This window comes from Orcinus orca, chromosome 1 (assembly GCF_937001465.1).
Source record: "Orcinus orca chromosome 1, mOrcOrc1.1, whole genome shotgun sequence".
NCBI lineage: Eukaryota > Metazoa > Chordata > Mammalia > Artiodactyla > Delphinidae > Orcinus > Orcinus orca.
This window is the reverse complement of record NC_064559.1, coordinates 51,348,034-51,373,959: the sequence shown is the minus strand read 5'-3', so window position 1 is coordinate 51,373,959 and position 25,926 is coordinate 51,348,034. Positions and strand designations below refer to the sequence as shown.

At 39.6% G+C, this 25,926-nt stretch overlaps 3 protein-coding genes across 20 annotated transcripts in view; 1 reads left to right on the top strand and 2 right to left on the bottom strand.

Moving 5' to 3' along the window:
- The window catches only part of LOC101284742 (torsin-1A-interacting protein 2), a 41,788-nt gene extending 21,664 nt beyond the window's left edge, over window positions 1-20,124 (bottom strand). Inside the window, exon 1 of one of the 3 annotated variants that reach the window (XM_033428197.2) lies at window positions 19,989-20,124. The gene's annotated coding sequence lies outside the window, so the exon portion shown is untranslated. Of the gene's footprint in view, window positions 1-8,186; window positions 8,267-15,353; window positions 15,469-19,988 lie in introns of those variants that run through there. The other 2 variants (XM_033428198.2, XM_033428196.1) reach the window with 2 other exon arrangements.
- On the bottom strand, window positions 1,214-20,125 carry LOC101284994 (torsin-1A-interacting protein 2). 4 transcript variants are annotated; one of them, XM_049700508.1, is made up of 3 exons: window positions 8,187-8,275; window positions 4,264-4,294; window positions 1,214-3,801 (listed from the first exon to the last, which is right to left on the bottom strand). In XM_049700508.1, the coding sequence occupies exon 3, from the start codon at window positions 3,130-3,132 to the stop codon at window positions 2,737-2,739; it is 396 nt and encodes a 131-aa protein (XP_049556465.1). In that variant the 5' UTR covers window positions 3,133-3,801; window positions 4,264-4,294; window positions 8,187-8,275; the 3' UTR covers window positions 1,214-2,736. The 4 variants fall into 4 exon arrangements, with proteins under 4 accessions (XP_049556465.1, XP_049556472.1, XP_049556468.1 ...); XM_049700515.1 differs by lacking the exons at window positions 4,264-4,294; window positions 8,187-8,275 and adding an exon at window positions 19,989-20,125; XM_049700511.1 differs by lacking the exons at window positions 4,264-4,294; window positions 8,187-8,275 and adding an exon at window positions 15,354-15,477.
- TOR1AIP1 (torsin 1A interacting protein 1) overlaps window positions 19,334-25,926 on the top strand; it is a 52,076-nt gene continuing 45,483 nt past the window's right edge. For 2 of the 13 annotated variants that reach the window (XM_033428195.2, XM_033428188.2), the window contains exons 1-2: window positions 19,336-20,163; window positions 21,853-21,927. In XM_033428195.2, the coding sequence (XP_033284086.1) occupies window positions 19,671-20,163; window positions 21,853-21,927 (568 nt within the window). In that variant the 5' untranslated portion in view covers window positions 19,336-19,670. Of the gene's footprint in view, window positions 20,164-21,852; window positions 21,928-25,926 lie in introns of all 13 variants that reach the window. The other 11 variants (XM_033428190.2, XM_049700413.1, XM_033428189.2 and 8 more) reach the window with 9 other exon arrangements.

Genomic DNA, 25,926 nt, shown 5'->3' with positions numbered 1-25,926 from the left:
AGTGAATCAACTGTCATGAGAATTTTAAGAATACACTTTAAAATTCATTATTCATAACTATGAAGTAGAGTATTTTAGAATAATCTGCAATATTTTAAGCCAAGTAAAGTCATACTTAAAAAAGACCGAAGCTGAAAAGCTACAAAGCTTTCTAAATTTTTTCCCTTGCTCAATTTTATGAACTCTACCCCATGATGTTAGTTCTGAGAGCTGACCATATATCAGGTATGTAATGATAATCGTGTATGAAGGCAAAGTACCCTTCTTAATGTAATATTAAAATTAGTATTTTTGATTCCTTTCTCTTGCCTATATACTCACATACCTTATAATGACAACACACAGAACTGTTTTTGAGGAGGGCTACAATAGAGCCCTCCTCACAGTTGAGAAAAATGACTGAGTTACAACCTGAATATCAGCAGTGACCTTCACTCTGATGTGAAACCTCTTTATATGTCACCGGCAAAGTACAATAACTATCACTACCTTACAGTATTATGAGTACTCAGTTCCTATTCTTTTTTTTTTTTGCGATACGCGGGCCTCTCACTGTTGTGGCCTCTCCCGTTGCGGAGCACAGGCTCCGGACGCGCAGGCCCAGCGGCCATGGCTCACGGGCCCAGCCGCTCCGCGGCATGTGGGATCTTCCCGGACCGGGGCATGAACCCGTGTCCCCTGCACTGGCAGGCGGACTCTCAACCACTGCGCCACCAGGGAATCCCTCATTTCCTATTCTTTTAAGCCGGATAACTAAATACCCTGGATATGCTGCTATGGTATTTCTCAAAGTATAGTTCATAGAGTACCTGCATAAGAATCTCCTGAGGCACTATTTGTAAAATGTAGCTACCTGGGCCCCACAAGCAATCTAAGGAATAAAAATTTCTGTAAGATCGGAAAATTTGCATTTCTGACAAGCTCACCCAGGCACTGATTTGAAAACCAATTGTATAAATCCATTTAATATGTCCTTACTATTTAAGAATGAGATTGGTTAAAACAAAGACCCTTTCTCTATTTTGCCGATATTTAAAATTGCACACATGTAGTGCTTTTTGGTATGTGTCTGAAAAAGTTTAGGAGACAATAATATTGATCATAACACCACACTCAAAAGCAATACCTCAAAGTAAATTTTCACTTTTTAGAAAGAGCTTTAGGATAGTGTAGTTCTTAACCAATGGTAAATGATAAACTAATTAGTCTTCACTCAATTTAGCAGTCCACACAGTTTATTCAGCAATAGAACAGAAGAGAACTTCCATCATGACAGACATAAGGCAGATACAGGGCAGATCTCTGGGGTACATTCTTTAAGCAGACTAACAAGTGACTTTTTAACATGTGGCAGGCATGATTTGTTGCATACAAACAGCCATTTATTCCTTACTTCTTCCTTCCTAAAAGAGCCCTGATTTTATTAGGGGAGACAATGTGTCCTACCCAGGCAGTGCAACTCCATTCCCCTCTGCCAGGTTTCCCAGGCTCCTTTGTGAATCAAGGATGTAAGAAAAAATCTGTGAGGGACTTTTGAGAAAGATCTTCTTCCCAAATAAAAGACACAGACTTGAAAGGAGAAAGCTTTTTGCTCCTTACTTCCAGCCTTTGATTGGGACTGAAATGTCTGGAGCAGCAACAAGCTACATTGTACTCGGTGAGAACTATGAGGACAAAAAGCCAATATGCTAAAGATCCCAGAGGGGAAAGATAGCAAGAACCTGGGGCCTTGAGAACATTGTTGAGTTGCTACACAAGCACTGGATTATCTAGAATCTTAAGTGGAATTTTTAAATTGTTCAGTGGCCTCTGAGATGTTTTCTAAGTTTCTTAACCTGAACTCTAGTTTCATGATTCTTATGAACAAGTGAAGGCCAGAATGAGGCCAATGTCAGGTAAGACCTTCTTAGTTCTAAGAAAAATGCTTCCCCTAAACTGTTCATAATATATATGCAGTCAAGCTGGGTAACTCCTTTCGTCACCTATCTCCTAGGACAGGTACTTTTCCATTGCCAGGGGAGGACATTCTAAGTTCAGTCACCACAAAGACAGGATAGTCCTTGCTTATGTAGAGCCAAGGAGGTGTAGACAGAGGCATTTCTGCATGTTTTTATTGTCACCTATATAGGTGCTGCCTGACTGAATGTGATTCCTCTGACAGTGACCAGTTATGGATAACGTCATAGCCACACTGAGGATGAGCTAAATAGAGCCAATGATGAATAAATGGTTATATATGAATAAATTTTATATATATATATAATTATCACTGATTAATATTTAAGAGGTGGAATTTAGAACAATATAGTTTATTATTAAAATGTCTAGTTGTTTTACTGGAATAATCTAGAATTCAGCTACAAGGATGCTTTCCCAGAAAAGTTTTCACTAGAATATAATGAAAGTACACACAGTATGGGGCTTCTCCTCCAGGACTACCATGTCATAATAACGTCAATAATTAGGCTGTGGAGATTTTTAGGAGTAAGCTAATTCCAAAACATAGGAAATATGGATTAGTCAGGTTCTAGATGAACAATCTGGCTTGGAATACTGATTAAATTCATGCTGAAGAAGAGATGCACAGACCCTGGAAGCAGATCCAACAACAATTTAAGCAGTTTCCCAGAGTAGTGACAGTCTGGATCAGATATAGAAAGGAGTCATTTTTCCATCTTCCTTGGGCTACTAGTACAAAACCCTCTAGAGTCTCCATGATTTTGACTGTTTCAGAAGTTATTTGCTTTGGCCAAGTTTTTTGTTCAAGGTTTTATCTGTTCTGGTCAGGATTAACTGTAATGCAGGGTTAAAACCAGCAACTCTAGAGTCATGTATCCTTTTCCTAACCAGTGGAGGACCCAGAAGAAATGGGTGGCAAGCTTTTTCAAAGGTCCACCTGGTAAGATTTTGGGGAGCCCACTCAAGTGGGAAAGACCAAGGAAGAACAAGGCTTCTATTAGCAGGATTATCAGGATAACACTCAGGGCAATAATCAGCTCTGTTAATACGGTCTAAGAATACTTGGTAACATTCATTCTCAACCAGTTCAGTTTGGTACAACCAATGGCCTAGTTCTAAACTAGGGAACCATTGCTGTCCACAGTCAGGGCAATGTGAATTATCTGAGAACATTGGGACCTAGAGAGACAACACAGAAAGCAATGTAACTGTAAGAGGCAACAATGATAAAGAGAGACACCCAAACAACCAGTCCTATTACAGGTTTGGTTTAGCACTTTCTCAGTCCAACCACCATTACTTGGAGAGGGTAAAATGTGGCTTGCACCTCCGTGCAGTTCTTCAAGATTTCGTTGTCTATTTTTCACTCACTTGCAACCCAGTCTCTGAACTCAGGGACTGATCCAGTCTATGTTATCAGTCACTTACTAACAGCACAGATCTCAGAATAGCTCCTTTAAATCCCAGCTTCTCAAGAAAAGATAGGGTTCTAGTCTAAGTTAATTATTTTTTCTTGTGTGTTATCAGCTGGTGGTATCATGCAGAGGCATCTGGCTTACTCTGCTTTGCTGGTAAGTTATTATGTCTGCTTGGTGAAACAGAGGAGCTGACAGGTCCAATGGGTCTTTGGTGGGCGCTGGCACTCTTGCCGTTGTAATACACGTACCCAAGTCTTAAGGCCTTGGCACTTTATAGCGATGTAGAGGGGTCAGGAAAACCTGGCAGAGTCCTCTTGAGCGTGGATCCAATGAAGTCTTTCTTGGGAGGACCTTAATCAGGACCCAGTCACAGGGAAGTAGCTGCTGTTGAGTTGGTTGAAGAGTCTGGGAATGCTTCACATACCTGTAAATAATAAAACTTCAGACGACTCATGTGGGCTTTGAGTTGCTCACAATATTATTAGAAACATGCATTTGGATGAGAATTGTCTCATGGGTTTCCCCATAACAACTTCATATGGGTTCAAACCAATTTATCTGTTGGGAGTTATTCTTATGCTTGATTGGGCAACAAGGAGGATTTTGGTTCATTTAAGGTTTGTATTAGCTTAATTTTATTTTAGGACTATATATTTCTTTTTCCTACTCCTTTGGAACTTTGGGAATAATAAGGTCTGTATAATCATGGTTAATGTGGTAAAACTTTGAGATTTCTTGTCTCTCTTCTGTGAAATGGGTGCCGTATATATAGTTCTCCCATAATGGGTGGGATAACATTAACAATGGTGACAGCCTTCTAAAACAGACTTCAATCCATGCAGGGAAAAGCTTACAAAATTATTAGATAATATTCTTAATAACTAACCATAGGAAGTTGGATGAAATCCTTTTGAAGGCTGAAAAAGAAAACACAAGGGACACGTCTCATTGTCCACATCTGCCTTTATAGGCTCATATGCATTTTAAGTTTAAGAAGGCAATTAAGGCACGGTACTGAGCTATTCTTGGAAAATATATAGTAAATCAGTTGGAATTTACAGATGCTTTCATCATCTTTGTACTCCTTCATGACACTGAATGTAACAAGTAAACAAGGTAGGGTAGAGCAGGATGCATGGAACAACTAGACAGGCACCTAGGAAGTGCCACAGATCACCAGAGCACAATATATAGTCTGCCTTTCTCCAGTGTTCTTTCGTGAATTCTGAGGCCTGATCCTGTGAGAGCACTAAGGGACACTGGGGAAGATGTGAGTGTTAAAACTGTATAAAGATATAGCCTGGGGCTTCCCTGGTGGTGCAGTGGTTGAGAGTCCACCTGCCGATGCAGGGGACACGGGTTTGTGCCCCGGTCCGCGAAGATCCCACATGCCGCGGAGCGGCTGGGCCCGTGAGCCATGGCCGCTGAGCCTGCGCGTCCGGAGCCTGTGCTCCACAACAGGAGAGGTCACAACGATGAGAGGCCCATGTACCGCGAAAAAAAAAAAAAAGATATAGCCTGAAAAGCAGAGGGAGTTATAACCCTTAGCTGTGATCAGCCAAAGCATTTTCCTTACAGACTATCAATAGCAGCTGTGATTCTCAGATTTTAAAACGGCAACTTTAAAAGACAACTGAAGAGCAGCCTCTGCCAGTGCTGCAACCTGGGGTCAATAGTCTGATGGGAGCCCCGGATGGGGTGGGATAGAATCAGTGTAGATACACTGATGTGTTTTTTGAGGTTAGGTGACAGTATGCATGAAGATTACCAACTCAGCTCCTCAGGAAGAGTGAACAGAAAGTAGGGTTCCTGACCTTTGTGGTGACAACATAGAGTATAACAGATTTCCCTGAGGGTCTACTGTCAAGAGCCACTACAGTAAAAGTTTCAGTTGTTGAACTGGGAAATCTTGGATGTCTAGTACATGAAACAAATAGATGATGAATAAAACCCACATGATTGTGGGGTTTATCACAGAAGTTAGTAGTAAAGTTATATGACTAAGTCTGACATTGAAAAGGTATAGAATTTTGGGTTTTTAGAAAGAAAAGGGGAAATTCAATTAAAACCACAAGAAGATACTGTATTTCACATACACCAGACTGGCAAAAATTAACAAGTTTGACAATGTGGGCTCTATATACTCTAGGCAAGACTACCCTCCCCTCAAACTCCACATCTCTGTTGGCTAAAGCTCCATTCCCTAAGCTCCAAATGCTCAGAATGAAGGATGGCCTTCCCCCAACCTTCATTTCTCCATCTTCAAGAGTTAAGCAAGACTAGAGCTCCAAGTATTCCTGAATCAAGAGCAATCTAGTGTTCCATATGTTCCCGACAAGACCACCCCTCCCCTCATCCTCCAAACCACAATGGGCAAGAGGGGAGTCAAAACAGGGCTCCAAAGCACTAAATGCTCAGAATAAGATCACCTATTACCAGCCTCCTAACTCATTCCTTCCTGAAAATACTCCTGGCAAGATTCTCGAACTACCGCACCCCCCCAGCCTCACAAGCTTCACTACCATTATCTGCTTGAAAGCCTGAGGACCAACCAATCTCATCACACCTGTACCTCTTTTTATGTCAATCACCACATGGAGCCCAGAGCTTCCTGGTTATACTTCATCCTCTTATAGTCTCTAATCCCCATATGGCTCTGACAACAGTAAGATAATACCCCCTTCTCTTCTTTACTTTTTTTCCCATAAAACATGTACCATTTTGATATTAAATATTTTAGCTATTTGTCTCTACTAAAACCTAAACTCCAAGAGTAGGGTGTTTTGTTTTTATTTACTGCTGTACATACCCAATAAACATTTCTAGAATGAATAAATAATGAGACTATAGAGTAATTTGAATCCTTATACCCTAACACTAGGAGCATAAATTAGGATAACCACTTTTGGAATTAATTTGGCATTATCAAGTAAAGCTGAGGATGTGCATTTCCTGTAACTCAGTAATTACCTGAGAGTAGTCTCAGGTAACTACCCTAGAGAAAATTACACGTTTATTTAAAAACATGAATAAAAATATTCAAGGTAGTTCTTTGTATAACAGCAAAATAACAACCAAAATGCCCAAGACAGTAGAATGGATTAAAAAAATTGAGATAGTCCCACACAGACATAGATGAAACTCAAGAATATTGAGCTGAAATATAAAGAGCAAGTAGCAGAAGAATACACACATACTCACTCTCTTATATAGTTTCCATTTACATAAAGTTTCAATATATTGCTTAGGAATAAATGCAATAAAGCTAAAAAGAAAAGGATAAGTACAAGGATAACTATTACCTTTGATGGGATAGGGAAGGGAATGGGATTGAGAAAGGCATACAGAGTATTTCAAAGATAACTGTAAACATTTTTTCTTTGAATGGCTGGAGGTACAAGAATGCATCATAAATCATAATAGTTTACATAATCTCTATTCAGTATTTTATTTTTTTCTACTTCTGTCTTCATTTTTACTTTTTTTAACTTTTAATTTTTATTGGAGTACAGGTGATTTACGATGTTGTGTTAGTTTCAGGTGTACAGCAAAGTGGATCAGTTATACATCTACATATATCCACTCTTTTTTAGATTCATTTCCTAAATAGATCATTACAGAGTACTGAATAGAGTTAGTTCCCTGTGCTGTACAGTAGGTTCTTATTAGTTATCTATTTTATATATAGTAGTGTGTATACGTTAATCCCAATCTCTATTCAATATTTTATAATTAAAAAAAGAAAAGAGTGGAAAATAGCAGTGGGCTAGAAAAAGAGATTAATAGGCAAAACCAACTTTCACCCTGTGGACAAGAAGACCAGGAGCAGTTACTCTGCTCAGAGGCAAAGTGGGTGACTGAGGAAAACAGAAGTCCTACAGAAAGACATGGATCTTTGTTTTTCTCATAATATTGGAAGCAACTATCTCTTCATGGAAATAAAGTAACAGAAAATATATTGTAAATCAACTATACTTCAATTTAAAAAAATCTCTATGGAAAGAAAAAAGAAATAAGGTAAAAGAGGCCTACCTAATGTTAATTAATGGAATTAATTTTTCCATTAGGCTACCTAATGGAAAAGAACTTCACTTGGCCAGATATTCAACAGAAAAACTCCATCTCTGAAATAATACTTTTTTTTTTTTTTTGGCCACGCATGGAGCATATGGGGATCTTAGTTCCCAACCAAGGATTGAACCTGCGCCCCCTACAGTGGAATTGCAGTCTTAACCACTGGACCACCAGGGAAGTCCCCAAGATAATAATAATAATAATAGCTAATACTTATTGAGCATCACTATCTGTTCTAATACATGTAATACATTTTACATCTATTAACTCATGTAATTCTTACAATAATCCACTCTATAGTTAAAGAAACAGAGAGGCTGAGCAACTTGCCCAGAGCCACACAGGTCTTTGTAGAGAAATCAGTATTTGAATTCAAGAAGATTGGTTCCAGAGCCTGTACTCTTAACCACTATAAGACACTGCCTTTCTGAAGCAGTGACTGTTGAGTTTTAGAAAACCCTTTCATAAGCTATTTGCAAAGCTACAGGATACTCTTCAATTGTGTGTATTATATTAAAGTGGGGGTGGGAGAAACTCTCTCCCATAATTTTCCACTTTCACACAAAAAAATCCAGGATACATTTCAGGGAGTCCTAAATCCCCTGAAATTACATATAAAATTTTTTATGTACACATGTGCATTTTTTTCTGGAAAGAGAGTACAGCTGATCCTTGAACAACGTGGGGGTTAGGGGTACCAACCTTCAAGTAATCAAAAATCTGCATGTAACTTACAGTCAGCCCTTCGTATATGCAGTTCCTCTGTAGCCATCGTTCTGCATCCTTGGATTCAATCAACCACAGACCGTGTAGTACTGAAATATTTATTGTTGAAAAAAATCTGCATGTAAGTGGACCCACACAATTCAAACTGTGTTGTTCAAAGGTCAACTGTACACACTTTTAGATTCCCAAAGGAATGGTTCAGAACCATTGGGCATGAATGCTTCCTAATCATTGTACCATCAAAGGCAATTTTTATTCCTGGCACCCCCCTCCCCAGATCTCAATATGGAAGGATCCCTGAACAACTACCATTCTTGTAATAACTTCGTTTTCTCATTTTATTAATTAGACATGTAGGTCTGCCAATCAGAACTTCTAATAAAAACAAGAAAAAAACTAGTGTTAATAGCCCTGATTTAGAAATTTTCAATATTTTAAATTACAGATAATATTCAAAATGCCTATAACATAAAGTCAGAGAGATTTCGGCTACTCTGGATTTGTTTCCTTCCTCAACTCCATTAGCTTAAGTCAAAAGTGGTTGATCTGGGGGAAAAAAAAAAAAAAAAGTGGTTGATCTGAGGTAAATGTATGATTACCACCAGGCTGGTAGAAATGCAAAAAATACCTTGGGAACCACCATTACTCAACTGATTATTGTTTAAGTTATTGAGGAAACTGCCACGTACTAGGCCCAATGCCAAATACTATACATACAGAGAGAAAAATCTTACAGAGCTTCCAGATGTCGAGGGAATCCAGATTGGAACCAATGCTTTAGGTAAAGGCTAAGAGCTTTTCGATAGATATAAAAAGACTGCCTGTAGAGATCACAGGAAATTCAGGAAGGCCCACAGAAGTTGGAATGTCCTTATCTTCAAGCGAACCTTGCAGCCAACAACAGTGGGCAAAAAACAAATTTAAAGGGCTTCCCTACCACATAAATGCTATACAGTCATCTTTCAGTATCAGTGGGGGATTCATTCCAGGACCACCCACAGATACCAAAATGCAAGGACCAGAGGGACACTCAAGTCCCTTACATAAAATGGCGTAGTATCTGCATATAACCCATGCACATCCTGCTGTATACTTTAAATCATCTCAAGATTACTTATAATACCTAATGTAATGTAAATGCTATGTAAATAGCTGCCAGAGCACAGCAAGTTCAAGTTTTGCTTTTTGGAACTTTCTGAATTTTTTTTCACAAATATTTTCTATCAGATTTTTTTTTTCTTTTGGCTGCGTTGCGTGGCTTGTGGGATTTTAGTTCCCCGACCAGAAATTGACCCTGGGCCTTGGCAGTGAAAGTGGCAAGTCCTAAGCACTGCACCAACAGGGAACTTCCCAGATCAGACTTTTTGTGTATGAGAACTAAAGTAAATTTAAGTTTCATCCTGTAGATTTATTAGAGGAAAATTTAGAAAATAAGCACTTTAACATCAAAATAGAAAATGCAGTTCTATTCAAACCAGTGAAATTTACACTATTAATGATGGCAGCTTAATACATATTAAATAATTATCAACTCTAAATATTGAGTCTGTATCATTCTTCGCTATTTCCTGAATTGATGTTAGTAAGCTAGCTCAAATCTGCCTCTGATAAACAAAAATTCTCTTGTTCTTTTTATTTATTTATTTAGAATACTTATTTATTTGGTTGCAATGGGTCTTAGTTGTGACAGCTGGGCTCCTTAGGTGTGGCATGCATGTGGTATCTGGTTCCCTGACCAGGGATCGATCCTGGGCCCCCTGCATTGGGAGCTTGGAGTCCTATCCACTGCATCAGCAGGGAAGTCCCTCTTGTTCTTTTTAGTGATAGGATAATATAAGTTTCAGATTGAGTCAGGACTGGGATGACTTCTCCAGGCAAATATATCACTTAAACTTCAGCCTCAGCCAAGTCCTCATATGATATATAAAATCAAAAGAACAGACACATAGAAAAAATATAAATGCTCTAAATTTTCTTGCATTTCCATTTTAAATATTTTCTCCCATGGAATAATTTATTCTAACACTACTCAATAATCAAAACTATTTTTTGTATGAGACAGCTTCTCTGATAAGTTTCACACACGAAGTGAAATCTCAAGAGCTTCATATTTCATTAACTAGTTCTGAATTTAGATGTTGGGAGATTAAGGAGTATGAAAAAAAAGAATCACTCTTCTTTTTAAATTCACATAATCTAAAATAATTCTTTGCTTAAAATATATTATGAAAATACATGCTCCTGAAAAAAGGTTTCAGCCTGTTTTGTGAGGAACTACTTTTAATTTGGCAGTCTTGAGATCACAGAGAGAAGGCACAATCTTCAACACTGTTGAGCACACACACTGTTCCCTCTTACGAAAATAGATAAGCCAAACAAAAAATATGATCTTGAGTCACCCAGGAGTTGAGAAACAGGGAACTCCCTGGCAGTCCAGTGGTTAAGACTCCGAGCTCTCACTGTCGAGGACCTGGGTTCAATCCCTGCTTGGGGAACTAAGATCCCACAAGCCTTGCAGCGAAGCCAAAAATAAAAATAACAAAAAAAAAAAAGGAACTGACAAACATAACAGGTGTGTGTGTGCATTGCTGGCATTCCATAAAGGGGAACAACTGGTTTAAAATTTTACTGGTGCACTTCAATCTACTTTGCCCTAATGGACAAAAGTCCATGGTTCAAATTCTATCTACAGTTTCAATTTAAAACACCAGCAGCCAAACCTTTAAAGTTAATATGCAGTTTTCAACAGTGAGACCTAGTGCTAAGGTTAGGTATTTATATACTTGTATCAGCTATTTGTGTCTGTGTTGAAAACTAAGTATCTAAGTCTTGCCCACGCCTCTGCACCATATCCATTGTCATAATATGCCAGGATTATTATTTTCAAGATTTCCCACTCATTTCCCAGTGTTTTCACTAAATAGTACTTATTCCATATTTTTGAAGGGGAGGTTGAGAAAGTACTAAAAACTAGAAACAAAAAGCACTCCACTTACTTTCTTAGGGAACTGTTTCTTATATAGGGACTGGATGTCTGGAACAGTTCAGATATAAATTTTTTCTGAGGATAGAGAAAAAATTTCCTTTCCTTCTTACCCTTCTTACTCCCTCGATTTGCATTTCACATTTAGGCTGACCCACGCAGAGGCAAAAAGCAACAAAGATCAAAGAGTTTGCTACGATTTCCAACAGTGGGTGGCATAACTGATTCCCAGTTTTAGCTCAACTCCTCTAATCATCTTTAGTATCTACAGGAAGCCAGCACGTTGTTATTAAATGTTTTATTTTGAACGAATTTTAAACTTGTAGAAAAGTTGCAAAAATAGTGCAGAGAGTTCCTTATACCCTTTACCCAGTTTCTCCTAAAGTCAACATCTCATAAAATACAGTTACAAAACCAAGAAATTAACATTGGTACAAGTCAATTAACTAAACTACAGACTGCTCGAATTGTACCAGTTTCTCCACTAATGTCCCTTTTCTGTTCCATAGTCCAATCTGGGATCCACCACTGCATTTAGTTGTCAATTCTCCTGAGTCTCCAATCCGTGACAGTTTCTGTCTCTAATTATCTGTGACTTTTCCTGGTCTTTGTGACCTTTACACTTTTGAAAAGTACTAGCCAGTTACTTTGTAGAATGTCCCCCAATTTGTGAGTAGAAAGATAAAGAGTTTATGCATTTTTGGCAAGAATAACACCACAGAAATGATGTTGAGTCCTTCTAAGTGCATCATATCACTGGGGTCATGATGTCTGTATGTCTTATTACTGGTGATGTTAACCTCAATCAGTTGGTTAACACAGTATCTCCACTGTCAAGTTACTATTTTTCCTTTGTAGCTAATAATTATTTTGGGGAGATATTTTGAGACTATGCAAATACCCTGATTTTCCTCAAAATTTCACCTACCAGTATTATAGGTAGATTTTATCTGCAATAATTACTATGCGGCTGTTTGTCTAATAGTGATTTTGTTTCCTTTTTACCATGTTTACTCATTGGAATTCTTCTCTAAGAAAGAGCTGTCCCTTCTTGAATTCTATTTATTTATCAACTATGTCAGTATGGACTCATGGCCACTTACTTTACTTTATTCTATGGGTTAAAATCCAGTACTACCATTACTCATTTTATTACTCAGGTTGTTCCAACTTTGGCCATCAAGCTCCTTCAAGTTCCTCCTGTGTCCTTTCAACAAGCTCCCAAACCTTTTTGAGCATTTACTTAATTTCAAGCACCACAAGATGTTCCAGGCTCACCTTGTATTTTCCCTGACTCAGACCTGGAATCAAGTACGTCTCAAAAAAAAAAAAAAAAAATCCTATTTCCTTTTATCAGAGGATAGTGTTTAAAAACAAGAGCTGGGTGCTCATTGCTACTGGGGTTTCACCATCAGGTCAACAATTTGGACAACCCCCACTATTATTTGTTTCCTTACTAAACTCATTAGCTGGAAATCATTAGCATCACCTGGGAACCTATTAGAAATGCAAACTCTTGGGACCCACCCCAGACCTACCAGACTAGAATCTTTGAGGGTCTGGTGCAGGAATTTGTTTTAACAGGCTCACCAGATGATTCTGATGCTCACTATAAAATTTTAAGAAACATGAAACACTGCTTTAATGAAGAAGAGTTAGCTTTCCATCACTATAAACCCTATGTTTACTATATCTATCCCTAATAAAAAAAGGGAAAATTTACTCTTAATAACTTGTGCATAAATTATATTTTTACTGCCACAACTAATAAAACTATAGGTGAATGCCTCATCTGTTAAGGCACTGAACACTTCCCTACTCTTGTTTTCCTACAAAATTTTTTTTACATGTGGTGGTCATGGTAGTTATAAAGTACAAATATTGTTACTCTTATACAAAGAAGTTTAAGTCAGCCTGCAGGACCATCTCCTGCCTACATATATGACTCAACATCCATATAGTGAATCTATAAATATGAAATCCTCCCAGCACAGTCCTCTAAAGTCAGACTGCCTAGGCCTGAATGACTGCTCCAGCACCTGACTTGGTGAACTCTGCTCTATTTCCCTGGTTTTCTTAACCACAAAATGGAATAACTACCCAGATGAAAGAAGCATTATGAGGGTTAAAGTGATAATGTGCAGCACTTACCGCTATGGGGGCACAAAAGAAGTCTCAGGATGTGTTTATTATTATTTGAACTGTTAAGTAAAAGTGCAACTAGACGTTTTATTTTTCGGAATGGGGAAAGCAAGTGGACACTGTGCTAAAGGAAAGTTCTGCTGTTTCTTCACTAGTAGATCAAAATAAAGGCAGAACCAGAGAGCTCTATTTATATAATTAAAACAAAACCCTCAGAAGTTTACAAATTAATGTTTTAAATTTGCCTTTTGGCAAAAATGTTATTATATTTACATTATGTACACCCATGATCAAGAGCTAAAGAAGAGTATATAAAAATAAAAACAATTTGATTTGTTCAGGTAGTGGAATTATTGGTGAATTTTCTTCCTTTCTATTTTGATTATCAAAACCATGTGCCACTTCCTTTAATATTAGTAAAGAAGAAAGTAGTCCAATTAGTAATAACTGTTTCCACTTATTGAGTCCTTAACCCCATTTAATATTCCAAATAACCCTATGACTCTCCACTTTAAAGATGAGGTAATGGGCTCAGAGAGATAAAGCAACCTGCCCAAGCCACAAATTGACAGAACAGGAATTCAAACTCAGCTCTGACTCCGAAGTCTACGCTCATAACCAATGTTGGAGACATCTTTCTTTATTCACAAATGCTTGATTTGCTGTGCAAAACTTACGATAAAGTATAATCACTATATTGACTTATCTCTTGTGGGACACAGTAGTCATTATAAAATATAGACTATTAACGAAATTTTAACACAATTAAAATTCTAAATGAAAAACAGCATAAAGCAGACAAGGCTTCTCTCAGCAAACTTTCCTTCAGGAAATTCAAGTGGCACTTCAGAGAAATGTGGATTTCCATGGTATACAGTTTAAAATTACCGCCTACGCAAAAATAAATTACATACAAGACGCTATACATTATTTAAATACCCAATAATCCTCAAATAATTAGCTAAATTCTTGTTACTTTATTTGTTACTTATAGAAGCTCTCAGGCTAGTATTATCTCTACACTAGGAAGAAAAACAAGTGAAGTAGAGCTGAACTGAGTCACTTATGGTTACGATAAACCAGAGTAAAACTGGTAATCAAGTTCTGGACTCTGCATTCAGCATAAGCATTACTCAGGAGAGACTCCCAAAGTTTTCACAGCAAATGTCAGTTTTCAAACTGTTCTAATCCACACAAAGGCTTCCAGGAAAATTTTTAGTTCCTCTACCAGTAAGTTCCTTTTAAAATTAGATTATTTCCCACTGACCATTTATATAGTAATCCTGTGCTTGAAAAACAAAACTGATAAATATGGATAACAGCCACAGCCCTAATTCTTAACAAACAGAGACAAGGAAAGGATCTCTCATATAGATCCAAAATAAAATGTTTTAAAACCTAAAGACAGGTAAAATTGAAACAGTGTGTTGAATCAGATTAACTGATTTCTGTAACTGTGTATAAAGTCTAACAATTAAGCACTACTGATTAAATAGAGAGTAAACTTTTTTGAAGGAAGGAAAAAGGGGTAAACTTTCTCGGGTATGAAATACAATTGGGAATACATATATAATATGTAATTAATTGGTAATTGCAGGGTCTTACTAAAACTTCTCTCTTTTTAGCACCATAAAGGCTAAAAGGCAGGGGTGGCAAGTGAGCGATGGCGGGGCGGCGGCGGGGGAACACAGACACTATCTTATAAAGATTAAAAAGACGAATGATGGGATCCTGTTAAGCATGAAGGTAAAGGGAGTAATCAACACCTGCACTGGTAGATTTCCCGTTTACATTTGAACCTTATAGGAATTCTGCTTCTCGTCTCAAAGTCCAAACCAAACATTTATTCCCACCTTATTCTGTTTAATGTTTATATGATTCTGTTTCTCTTTTTTCACTCCAAAACAAAAATATACCTCCAACCTGCTCCGTTTAAGGTTTTTGCGGTAAGGAGGTGGGGGTGGGGAAGGACCGTTTCTGAAAGATATTTAAAAAGAAGGTATCAGATCAAATATTAAAACATGGAAAAGTTGTATACAAATTTTACTTACAAATTCTAGCGGGGTTTTAAATCGTCGACTGTCAATGTCAGGAGAGCCCTTAGAGTGTTCTTTCTGCTCCACAACGCTGAGCTGCACCCCTCGGACGCGGCGGAACAGAACGTCGTCCCGTCCCTGCCCACGTGACCGCGACCTCCGCGGGGAGGGTAGGCGCCCGCGGAATGCTGGGACTGGTAGGCGCCGGCCCCTCCTCCCCGCAGGCTGGAGGCTGGAGGTGCGGTGAGTGCAGCGGCAGAACCGCAAGCCTCCCCGCGTTCTCAGGCTGCTACCAGACCCGGAGGCAGGCATCCCTGCAAGACCCTGGAGGACCCTAAACCCTCATAAAGACCTAAAGTTCATAGGCTCGAGGAACTAATGGAACCAACACAGTGAGAGGTACTAGCCAATGATACTGGCAAGCACCAGTCAGACTTGACTTAGAAGCCGGCCTCTACCATTACGAGGTGCATGTCCTCAAAGGAGTTGCTTAATCTAAGCCCGAGTTTGCTCTTGTCAAATGCAGACAACGCTACATACATAGTACCTCATAGGTGGTTGTGAGTAAATGAGCTAATGTACATAACAGTGTCTACTAAACGACATTAGTAAATGATGAATAAAAAATAGCTATTATCTTAATCTATTAATTTTATAAAAATGAAAATTGAGAGATGGCAAGCAATTTACGCAAGAACACATAATTGGTTAAGGGCAAAGTCAAGTAAGTCTAAAAGTCCTGTTCCTGACCTGCACCAATTCAATACAACATAGAAGAAATCTACTCACATAAATCTCACTTCCCCTTTCCTGATTTTTCCCCATAACACTCCTGACCAACACACTATTGTACTTATTTTGATTTTTATCTGACTCCCATAGAATATAAAAGCCTAGAAGGCAGGGAGGGTTGCCTTCTGGTCTCTTCTTTTACTGCTGTATCCCCAGCACCTAGAACAGGGTTTGCCTAGTACATAGCACTAGCTCAATAATTTACTGGATTACTGATTCTTCATGTAACTGATTTTTTGGTGTCTTCACCTCTCAACCATCCTTTTTTTGGCAGAAGACACGGGATTTGGTAACATTCTTAGACGCTGTTTAATTGACTGCAATTTCTAATTCAACAAAGAATAAGTGGAAGACTTATATTCTAATCACTTCATTTCTAGACATTTTCATTTGTATTAACCGTCTTTAAAGTATTTTTTCTATCACTTGTGAGGATGGGGAATAAATGCAGCTAGCTACTGTCTTTACTTCCTCTTATTTAATATTTCAATCTTTTCCTTATTAAAAATAACAATGTTTCCTCCTTCTACTAAGATATAATCCCGAAGTTATTTCTCTGATCAAAAGTGTGGATATTATGTACAATTAATTGATAAATGCTTTCTCAGTAAACAACAGGATTTCTGCTTACCCTAAACAAAAAACTCATGTACAAAAATTATCTTATTGGGGTTTCCCTGGTGGCGCAGTGGTTGAGAGTCCGCCTGCCGATGCAGGGGACACGGGTTTGTGCCCCGGTCCAGGAGGATCCCACATGCCACGGAGCGGCTGGGCCCGTGAGCCATGGCCGCTGAGCCTGCGCGTCCGGAGCCTGTGCTCCGCAACGGGAGAGGCCACAACAGTGAGAGGCCCACGTACCGCAAAAAAAAAAAAAAAAAAAAAAAAAACTGCTTTATTTAGAAATCCATTGTCAAGAACATTAGATTTCTAGACTTAGGCCTAATAGCTAGGTCCTTAAATTGCCAGTCATTTAACCTGAATTATAATTTTTTGTATATCTGTCTTCCCTAGTATATGGCAAATTCCCTCAGGGTAAAGAACACGCATTAATTTAATTCATATATTTATTAAGCATCTATTCTGTGTTTAATAAATATATGAATTAAATTGATGAGTACATTCTTTGTTGTAATCATTTCTTCTCTTGTTCTGTTTTGATTCACTGAATTCCTCTACATATCTCAAACTCCCAAAGTAATTGTTTAACATCTGGAGCTCATGCTTCCTCTCTTGGTATTGGCAGCCCAGCAATTCCCTTATAATATTAGCTATGAGTCTGTCTCTGTCTCACCTCTTTTGGGCCACCCTTGTAGTTTGGAAAACATCTACAGCAGAATATCTGGTTTGACAAGGGTTTACCTTTACCTCTCAGTTAGTGATGAAAGTTGGTATTTGTAAAGTTGCTAAGGCGTGGGAGGCACGTATGGCAGGGCTAGGATTATGTATCCTTATTACCTAGATAAAGAGGGAAAATCCTAAGCAAATATATGTGTTAATGCTAAATTAAAGTTGCCGTTCCTCTGATTTTACTTCAAGCGTCTCATGATCTGTTTCTTTGAAAACCATTCCTAAACTCTTACAAGCATTTTTAATTACAAAATAACACATGTACTGAATATTCAATAATATATAGAACCTCCTGTCCTCTCTTTTTTAATATGTTCCCCCAAACTAAGTTTTACAATCTGTAACCAAGTTTCCATATAGTCACCTGTCCTGGTAACTGTTTTAAAGAGGCTCTTAATATATGCATTACTGTTCATAATATGAACTTTGTATATTAATACTATAAAGTTTTATATTCTTTAATAATTTCATCTATTACAGAACTTTTACTATTATATGTTAATAATGAGTAATATAGTAGGTACCTCCTAAAGCATTAGTTAAATAAAAGCCAGGTATTAACCAAGTATCAACACTTCTCAGCATTTTGTCAGAAAAGACTAAGTCCCACGAATCTTGCAAATATACTAACTCAGGCTGAAGAGGGAGAACATGCTTTTCATTTTCCCTTAAGACAAAAGATTTTTTTAAAAAGTAGCATCTCCCATGTTGCTATTCCTTCAGTTTCTTTGTCTATATTGTATTCAGTAAAAACAAAAGCTCAACTAAATGAATCTCCTCACAGGCAAAAACCTAGGTGATTCTCTAAAGCATGTAATTCCTCTTGTCTGTGGCCAAATTTTTGGACAATTAGTGAAAACATTGAACACCTTAAGATTTAATTAAATTGAAATCTGTCCCCAGTTTGGACAAATGAGTTGCTCAAAAACATTCTAAAGTGATTTTAAATACATGAAAGAATAAACAAATACCTTCAAATTTTTCAGGCTCATTCATTATAATTGCTATCCAAATTGCAACTTTTTAAATCTAGTCACTAAAATCAATTATAGAAAGCCGTCCAAGAAGTGTGTGTATATTTGAAGGCAAGATTAATCTTTTTTCAATAATTGTTCAGACTTTATACTAAATTAACATTCCTTCAGTGTGTCTAAATTTGGTTAGATATTTGCAGATTATCCACATCTGCAAATACGATACACAGAGGTGGAACATAGGCTTTTATCATGCTTTCTTATTCAGTAAACTAAACGCAGGAAAACCCTATATCAAATGCAGTATATCAAGTCATGCCCAGAATCAAAGTAAAAATAATGGATCACAAGTGAAAATTACAGTGCCGTCATTAATTAAAGTATTTGTTCATTTTTCACTGTCCATAACACAGCACTAGCAAGCTTTCTGAACAGTGCTGCTGGACTAGAGCTTTTATACGAAACCAGGAATAAGACTGCTTGCTATGCGCACATTTTGCAAATGTTAATCCACCCCAGTATGCCTGTAGATCCGATTTCGTACACTCAACGAGGGACTTAAAACTTAAAAAGTGGTTAAATGCCTTCCCAAGGTCCTTGAAACTAAAATTTTCTCCAAGATGACACCTGCAAAAGTATCTTTCTTATCAACCCCTGCTAAGAAACACTCGGCAAGGTACGGCGGAGGCAGCAGTCGATCAGAGGCTGCGGGAAAACTGCGCAACAGCCTGGGGGTGAGGACCGAAACTTCCCCTCCACTCCGCCTTTCCCAGGTTCTCGGTACTGGGGGACGGGCCGGACGTCTCCTGCGTGCCGGCAACAGTTGCCAGGAGCAGCGGGCTGAGTACCGGCACTCTGCCCAACCAGTGGTCTCTTCTCCGTCGTCCCCTCCTTCCCTCCCTGAAGGCCAAGGACAGCGACGTCCTCCTCCCTCTTCTCCTCCTCTTTGGTGCCTTCAGCCAGGAGGCGGGAGTGACCCGCGGCAGCTGACCCAGCACAGGCACTGCCTCTCTCACAGCCCTCAGAACACACGATGGGCCCAGAGGCGGGTTTGCAGCACAGCAGCGACGACGCAGGCGGCAGCCCCAGCGACTCTCAACTGCCTCCCTGACCGTCTACACCACTGCCGAACACCCGAAAAACCATCGCCACCAACGGCGGGAGACTCTACAGGCCCTCCAAAACACCTTCTCGATCGACTCAAGCTACGTCAACAACTATGGCAGGCGAGGGGTGGCGGGCGGAGCCGGAGAGGGAAGGATGGGGGCTGTACGTCACGCCCAGGGCTCCGCTACGGGAGGCGAGGCCCCGGCTCGCCCCTCAAAATGGCGGCGGCAGTGACGCGCCTGCGTATAGATCTCCTACGCCGTCGCGCCACGGCCGGCGGGAAGTGAGGTTCTCAGAAGAGCCGCCCGAAGTGTACGGCGACTTCGAGCCCCGGGCGGCCAAAGAAAAGGCCCCGGTGGGAAGACAAATTCCGCTAGAAGAGTTCCGGCCCGATTCGGCGAAAGAGGAAGTGAGAGAACGCTCCTATTACCTTCGGTCTCGGCAGCGGAGGCAGCCGCGACTCCAGGAAGCCGAGATGAAGACGCGAAGGGCTACTCGCCTCCAGCAGCAGCAGCACTCACAGCCGCCTCCGCTGCAGCCGTCTCCGGTTACGACCAGGAGAGGATTACGGGACTCCCATTTATCCGAAGGTGAGGCCGACAGAGGTAACAGTCTCAGCCCCGAGCCAGGAAGGGAGTGCCGCGAGCGTGCGCGCGCAGAGGGCGTGTGCGCCTCGGCCGGGCGTGTGCCTTTCTGGACCTCACCCCCTCGGGGCTCCTCCGCCCGGATGGGCGTGCGACCCGACGCCCGGTCCGCCCCGACCGCTGGCGGGAAAGCGGCAGGGGCGGGGGCACTGGAAGGGAAGGCAGGCGTGCGGAGCTACTTGAGCAGAGCCGTGGAGCCGCGTGCATCCTTGGGCATCAATTTAGGGGTGTCAGGATTGCCTCTTTTCTGCAGGCTTGCACGTTGGGACGGCGAGTTAGGCGGCAGGCGGGACTGAATCACTCCGGGCTGGGTTTCATATCGGTTCTCTTTGTCCTGCGGATGTTTCTACCAAAGCCACTTCCATTTCCTCCTTTAACTCTCAGAGGCCAGAAGTCCCTAGCTGAGAATTTTGGTTCTCATCTAACCTTCCAGTCTTTTTCCATCACTACCCAGGTGGGGAGAGAGGGAGGGGAATTTTGTGAGTGGCCGTTTTGAGGACAAGTGTAGTTGATGAATTGATTTGAGGGCCCACCCAAATACTTACACCGAAATAGGGTAAGGCAGTTATCCTGAACTTGAAGCTTCCCAGTGCCTGATAAACTTGAGCTGATCGCTCTTTCTAGAGTGTGGTGGTCTCTGGCAAAAATTCGCATGTTGGGGACCGTCAATGGTTAAGTAGTAGCCAGACAAAGCAAGACTTTTAATTAGGTGTCGTCTGAATGGGCCGCAAGGATACTGACAAGGTGATTGTATAGTTTTAGGAAAGTCACAGATGAATCAGCTCCCTTAATCCATCCTCTCCCACCCTGCCCCCTCTCCCCTATCTAACACTGAGTCACAGATGAAGTTTCATGTTGGCTCCCCGTAGGGCACCTATGAGGTAAAATCGGGGGATTTGAATCATAATGGAATTACATAGTTAGTGATAGACCTTTGATGGATATGATGAAGAGGAGGTGGATTTTCAGTTTAGAGCAGAGTAATAGGCTGCACATTTACGAGCTAACACGTGAAGTGCTGCCACATTGGAAGATGTGTTGATTTTGGAAACTATGTTAAAGATAATGTAAATTAGTATTGGGAGTAGCAATTCAAGACAGTTTAACCCATATATATGTTAGTTTTATCTCTCTTTTAAGATTGTCAACTTCTGAAGACAAAGACCCTACATATATATTTATGTATTTGAAGGACCACGTTATACTTCCGTGCTTATGTTCATTCTGTATCTCCAATATCTGGAAGACTGCTTTAGAAGGCAAAAAATATATATGTTAAATTGTATTGACTCTCCCACACAGGCTGGTGCAGTTGTATAAGCTAATTTTTTTTAACACATAAAGGATATACTTCTATTTTAGTAAATCTATAAGGATCTACACGTTTTTCATTCTTCTGCTTTAGCCCATCTTTTAAATTTTCTAAAGTAATGTAATTTTGTTGTAAAGCATCATTGGTGAATAGTTTATTTTTATATTGTCTTAAAGAGTAGTTCTGGCTAGTTAAATTCCTAAGTTTTGGTAAACCTAATAACACATTTCTGAAGGGATGAATTACTTGCATTTCTGTTTATATATTGCTGTTAATATACATAATCTCTACTCAGTTCACATATTCTGAATTTTAAAATTGTCATATCTTTTCTTTAGAGGATGAACCACCTTCACAAACTGTTTTAAGCCCAACCGTCTCAAAGAATACTATCAGGAGGACACAGACGCCAGGTAAGAAGAGTGAGTTTATTGTTTTCCTTACGTGGCTGCTTTTTTTATGTATAGATGATAGCCTGGTCTATCAAGGGTCGCAGATCATACCTCATTCAGGGTTTCAGTGAATCTTCTGTATAGGTTGTTTATTGAATTAAGCAATAGTAGGATGTGTCAAGAAAAGACAGGGCACATATCTGAGTACCTACTAAATACCATATACTTGGTGTATGTTAATTCATTCACATAACTATGCAGGATAGATGTACCCATTTTTTGGTGAGAAAACTGGAGCTCAGAGTAGCTAACTTTTCTCTAAGATTACTTGCTTGTAACTGAGCCAAATTCAGACCCAGGTTTGTTTTCTCCAAAGCCCTTTCATTTGCCCCAAGTACCTCACTGTCACTGTCCCGTGTAATAATTACTACTCAGTAAAGCTTGTTAAGTGTTGAATGAATGAATATGTCACACTACTTTCCATTTGAAACGGATTAAGGGCTTCCCTGGTGGCGCAGTGGTTAAGAATCCTCCTGCCAACGCAGGGACACAGGTTCGAGCCCTGGTCCAGGAAGATCCCACATGCCGTGGAACAACTAAGCCCGTGCGCCACAACTACTGAGCCTGCGCTCTAGAGACCGCGAGCCACAGCTACTGAAGCCCGCGCACCTAGAGCTGGTGCTCCACAACAAGAGAAGCCACCGCAGTGAGAAGCCCGCGCACCGCAACAGCGAGTAGCCCAGCTCGGCACAACTAGAGAAAGCCCGCATGCAGCAATGAAGACCCAATGCAGCCAAAAATAAATAAATAAAATAAAATGGATTAAATGGTCTGCATTGTAAAATCATGACACAATATGGTCGATCTCAGTTTGATAATATATTTCACCAAATCTAAGATCTCATCAGTTGTAAGATATACTGTCATTGTTTTATGTACCACCTAAGAGGAAGAAATGCTGCCAATTAAACTGTAATATGCCTTAGATTTTATGATACATCCCACTTTCAGAGATGTTAAAGTGTAAAAATATTTGCATCTTAGTATCAATGTAACATGACAATAGGGTACATTTGATAGTCTACTTAACGTTTTAAAACCTGTTTAAACTATTTTGAAAAGCAAGGGAAAGGATTAAGTTGTCATTAACGCGTAACATCCTTTGGTTTTTAGTTCCATTTATTTTCAGTTTGCTTTTTTTGATATTAGGAAAGTCCACAGCAATAAATGATTGTAGCTATTGAAACTGATCATCTCTGGCTTTTTATTTTTAAACGCAAATCCTGACTTCTTTCCTTACCCATTGCTTCTAATAAGATTATTCCTTATAATTTAAACTGTTCTGTTCTCAGTTTAGAATGAATAAATATCTGGTTCAAGTTCAGTTCCAAATAACACACCCTTTATGCTTAATTCCTTGAATAGCCTATGGTACTGTATTAAGATTATAAACTACCTTAGGAAAATGCTTTGAGTGATAGGTGCTATAAACAGATTTTCCAGGCCATTGTTTTTTTAAGATTTGTTTATTTATTTTTGGCTGCGTTGGATCTTAATTGCTGTGCGTGGGCTTTCTCTAGTTGTGGTGAGCAGGGGCTACCCTTCGTTGCAGTGCATGGGCTTCTTATTGTGGTGGCTTCTCTTGTTGCGGAGCACGGGCTCTAGGCACACAGACTTCAGTAGTTGTGGCACTCAGGCTCAGTAGTTGTGGCTTGCGGGCTCTGGAGCACAGGCTCAGTAGTTGTGGCACATGGGCTTAGTTGCTCTGTGGCATGTGAGATCTTCCAGGACCAGGGCTCGAACCCGTGTCCCCTGCATTGGCAGGCAGATTCTTTTTTTTTTTTTTGCGGTACGCCGGCCTCTCACTGTTGTGGCCTCTCCCGTTGCGGAGCACAGGCTTCGGACACGCAGGCTCAGCGGCCATGGCTCACGGGCCCAGCCGCTCCGCAGCACATGGGATCCTCCCAGACCGGGGCACGAACCCGTATCCCCTGCATCGGCAGGCAGACTCTCAACCACTGCGCCACCAGGGAAGCCCCAGGCAGATTCTTAACCACTCTGCCACCAGGGAAGTCCTTCTAGGCCATGTGGAAAAACCATATTCTTGAAATTTTATTTACTGGAGATTTAATTCATGTCCCTTATACCGGGAGGAACAAAAATCTCTCATTTTTAAAATCTACAGTAAATTTATAAAAATTATGGAGTTAAGTAAATTGATGTAATGAAGACTGTTGAGCACCAGCCTATAGACCATTATAAAACGATTATAAAATACAATGTCTCGTACAGTCTTTTGGAGTTCACATTAGGCCTGTATTTAAGGACTGCTGTTGAGGTACATGGCTGCATAATGTTGTGGAAAGAGCACTGGACCTTGGTTGAATTAGCTACTCACCTTGAACCTCAGGCCTTTATCTGTATGACTTACCCAGCCTAACTCACAAGGCCACTGCAAAAATGATATAGTACTTGCCAAGTCAGTTTGTACCCAGTAAAACATACAGATATAAGGTGGGGTTTTTTTCCTCACAGCACTTTACAGGAGATATGAAGTTCATAAAATTTTGCTTAAGCATTTCTTTTTTCTCAAGAAGCTTATGCTATAGTTGGTAACGGAAAAGACAAAACATTTCCCAGTATAGATGATAGATCGATGGAACTCATGCATAGATTACCTGGAATATATCGATATCATACTGTGCTACAATATAACTAGAAATAAGGATATGTGCATCTTTGGGAGACTTGAGATACTCGGGGTTCTCTTACTCTAAAAGGTGCTTTTAAAAATTATACTGCATCTAGCACTTGGCATGCTCCTGTATCATTCCTCTTAATAAAAGGAGAAAGAGTTTAGGGAAGTCATTAAATGAATGGTTATAAAGTCTTTCTAGCAAAGGAATTATTTAAACAGGAGTCAACTTTGATGGAAAACTGCTTTAAGTGCAAGTTTAAGGTAGGCCCTTCCTTGTTTGAGGGAATGTAAATTGGTGCAGTCACTATGGAAAACAGTTTGGAGGTTCCTTAAAAAAACTAAAAATAGAGTTGCCGTATGATCCTTCAATCCCACTCCTGGGCACATATCCAGAGAAAACTCTAATTCGAAAAGATACATGCACCCGTATGTTTATAGCAGCACTGTTTACAGTAGCTAAGACATGGAAGCAACCTAAATGTCCATCAACAGCTGAATGGATAAAGAAGTGGTATGTGTATATGTATATGTGTACACACACAACACACAATGGAATACTACTCAGCCATTAAAAAGAATGAAATAATGCCATTTGCAGCAACATGGAAGGACCTAGAGATTATCATACTAAGTGAAGTCAGACAGAGAAAGACAAATATATCACTTATATGTGGAATCTAAAATATGATACAAATGAACTTATTTACAAAAAAGAAACAGATTCACAGACTTAGAAAACAAATTTATGGTTACCAAAGGGGTAAGCGGGGTGGAGGAAGGATAAATTAGGAGTTTGGGATTGGCAGATACAAACTATTATATATAAAATAGATAAACAACAAAGTCCTACTGTATAGCACAGGGAACTATATTCAGTATCCTATAAGAAACCGTAATGGAAAAGTATATGAAAAAGAATATATATATATAACTGAATCACTTTGCTATACACCAGAAACTTAATACAACATTGTAAATTGACTACATCAATTAAAAAAGAAAAAAGATAGTCCCTTCCTTCTTGTAGAATCATAGACTTTCAGTTTAACTTTGGTATTCAGAGTTGTGCCATAATTGTATATAGGGCCAGTGGTGTGGTCTGAGAGAACTTTATCCAAAAATGTCCTTGAAACTAATGACCTAAAGCAAGGGGCCACTTTCTAAAACAACCTAATAAAGACAACTACATCATTTGTCATCCTGTTTTTGAAGTTGTGAAAAAATGTTTATTGTATTAGTTTAGAATAGGGATATGGTTTAAACTCTGCTTAATGTTTGAAGTTTCAGAATTGCATTATTTTCACATTGAAATAGCCATTAGG

What these genes read in the sequence shown, in the direction of transcription:
- LOC101284994 (XM_049700515.1), bottom strand. Translation starts at nt 3,132, where the DNA reads ATGTTCTCAGATAATTCACATTGCCCTGACTGTGGACAGCAATGGTTC.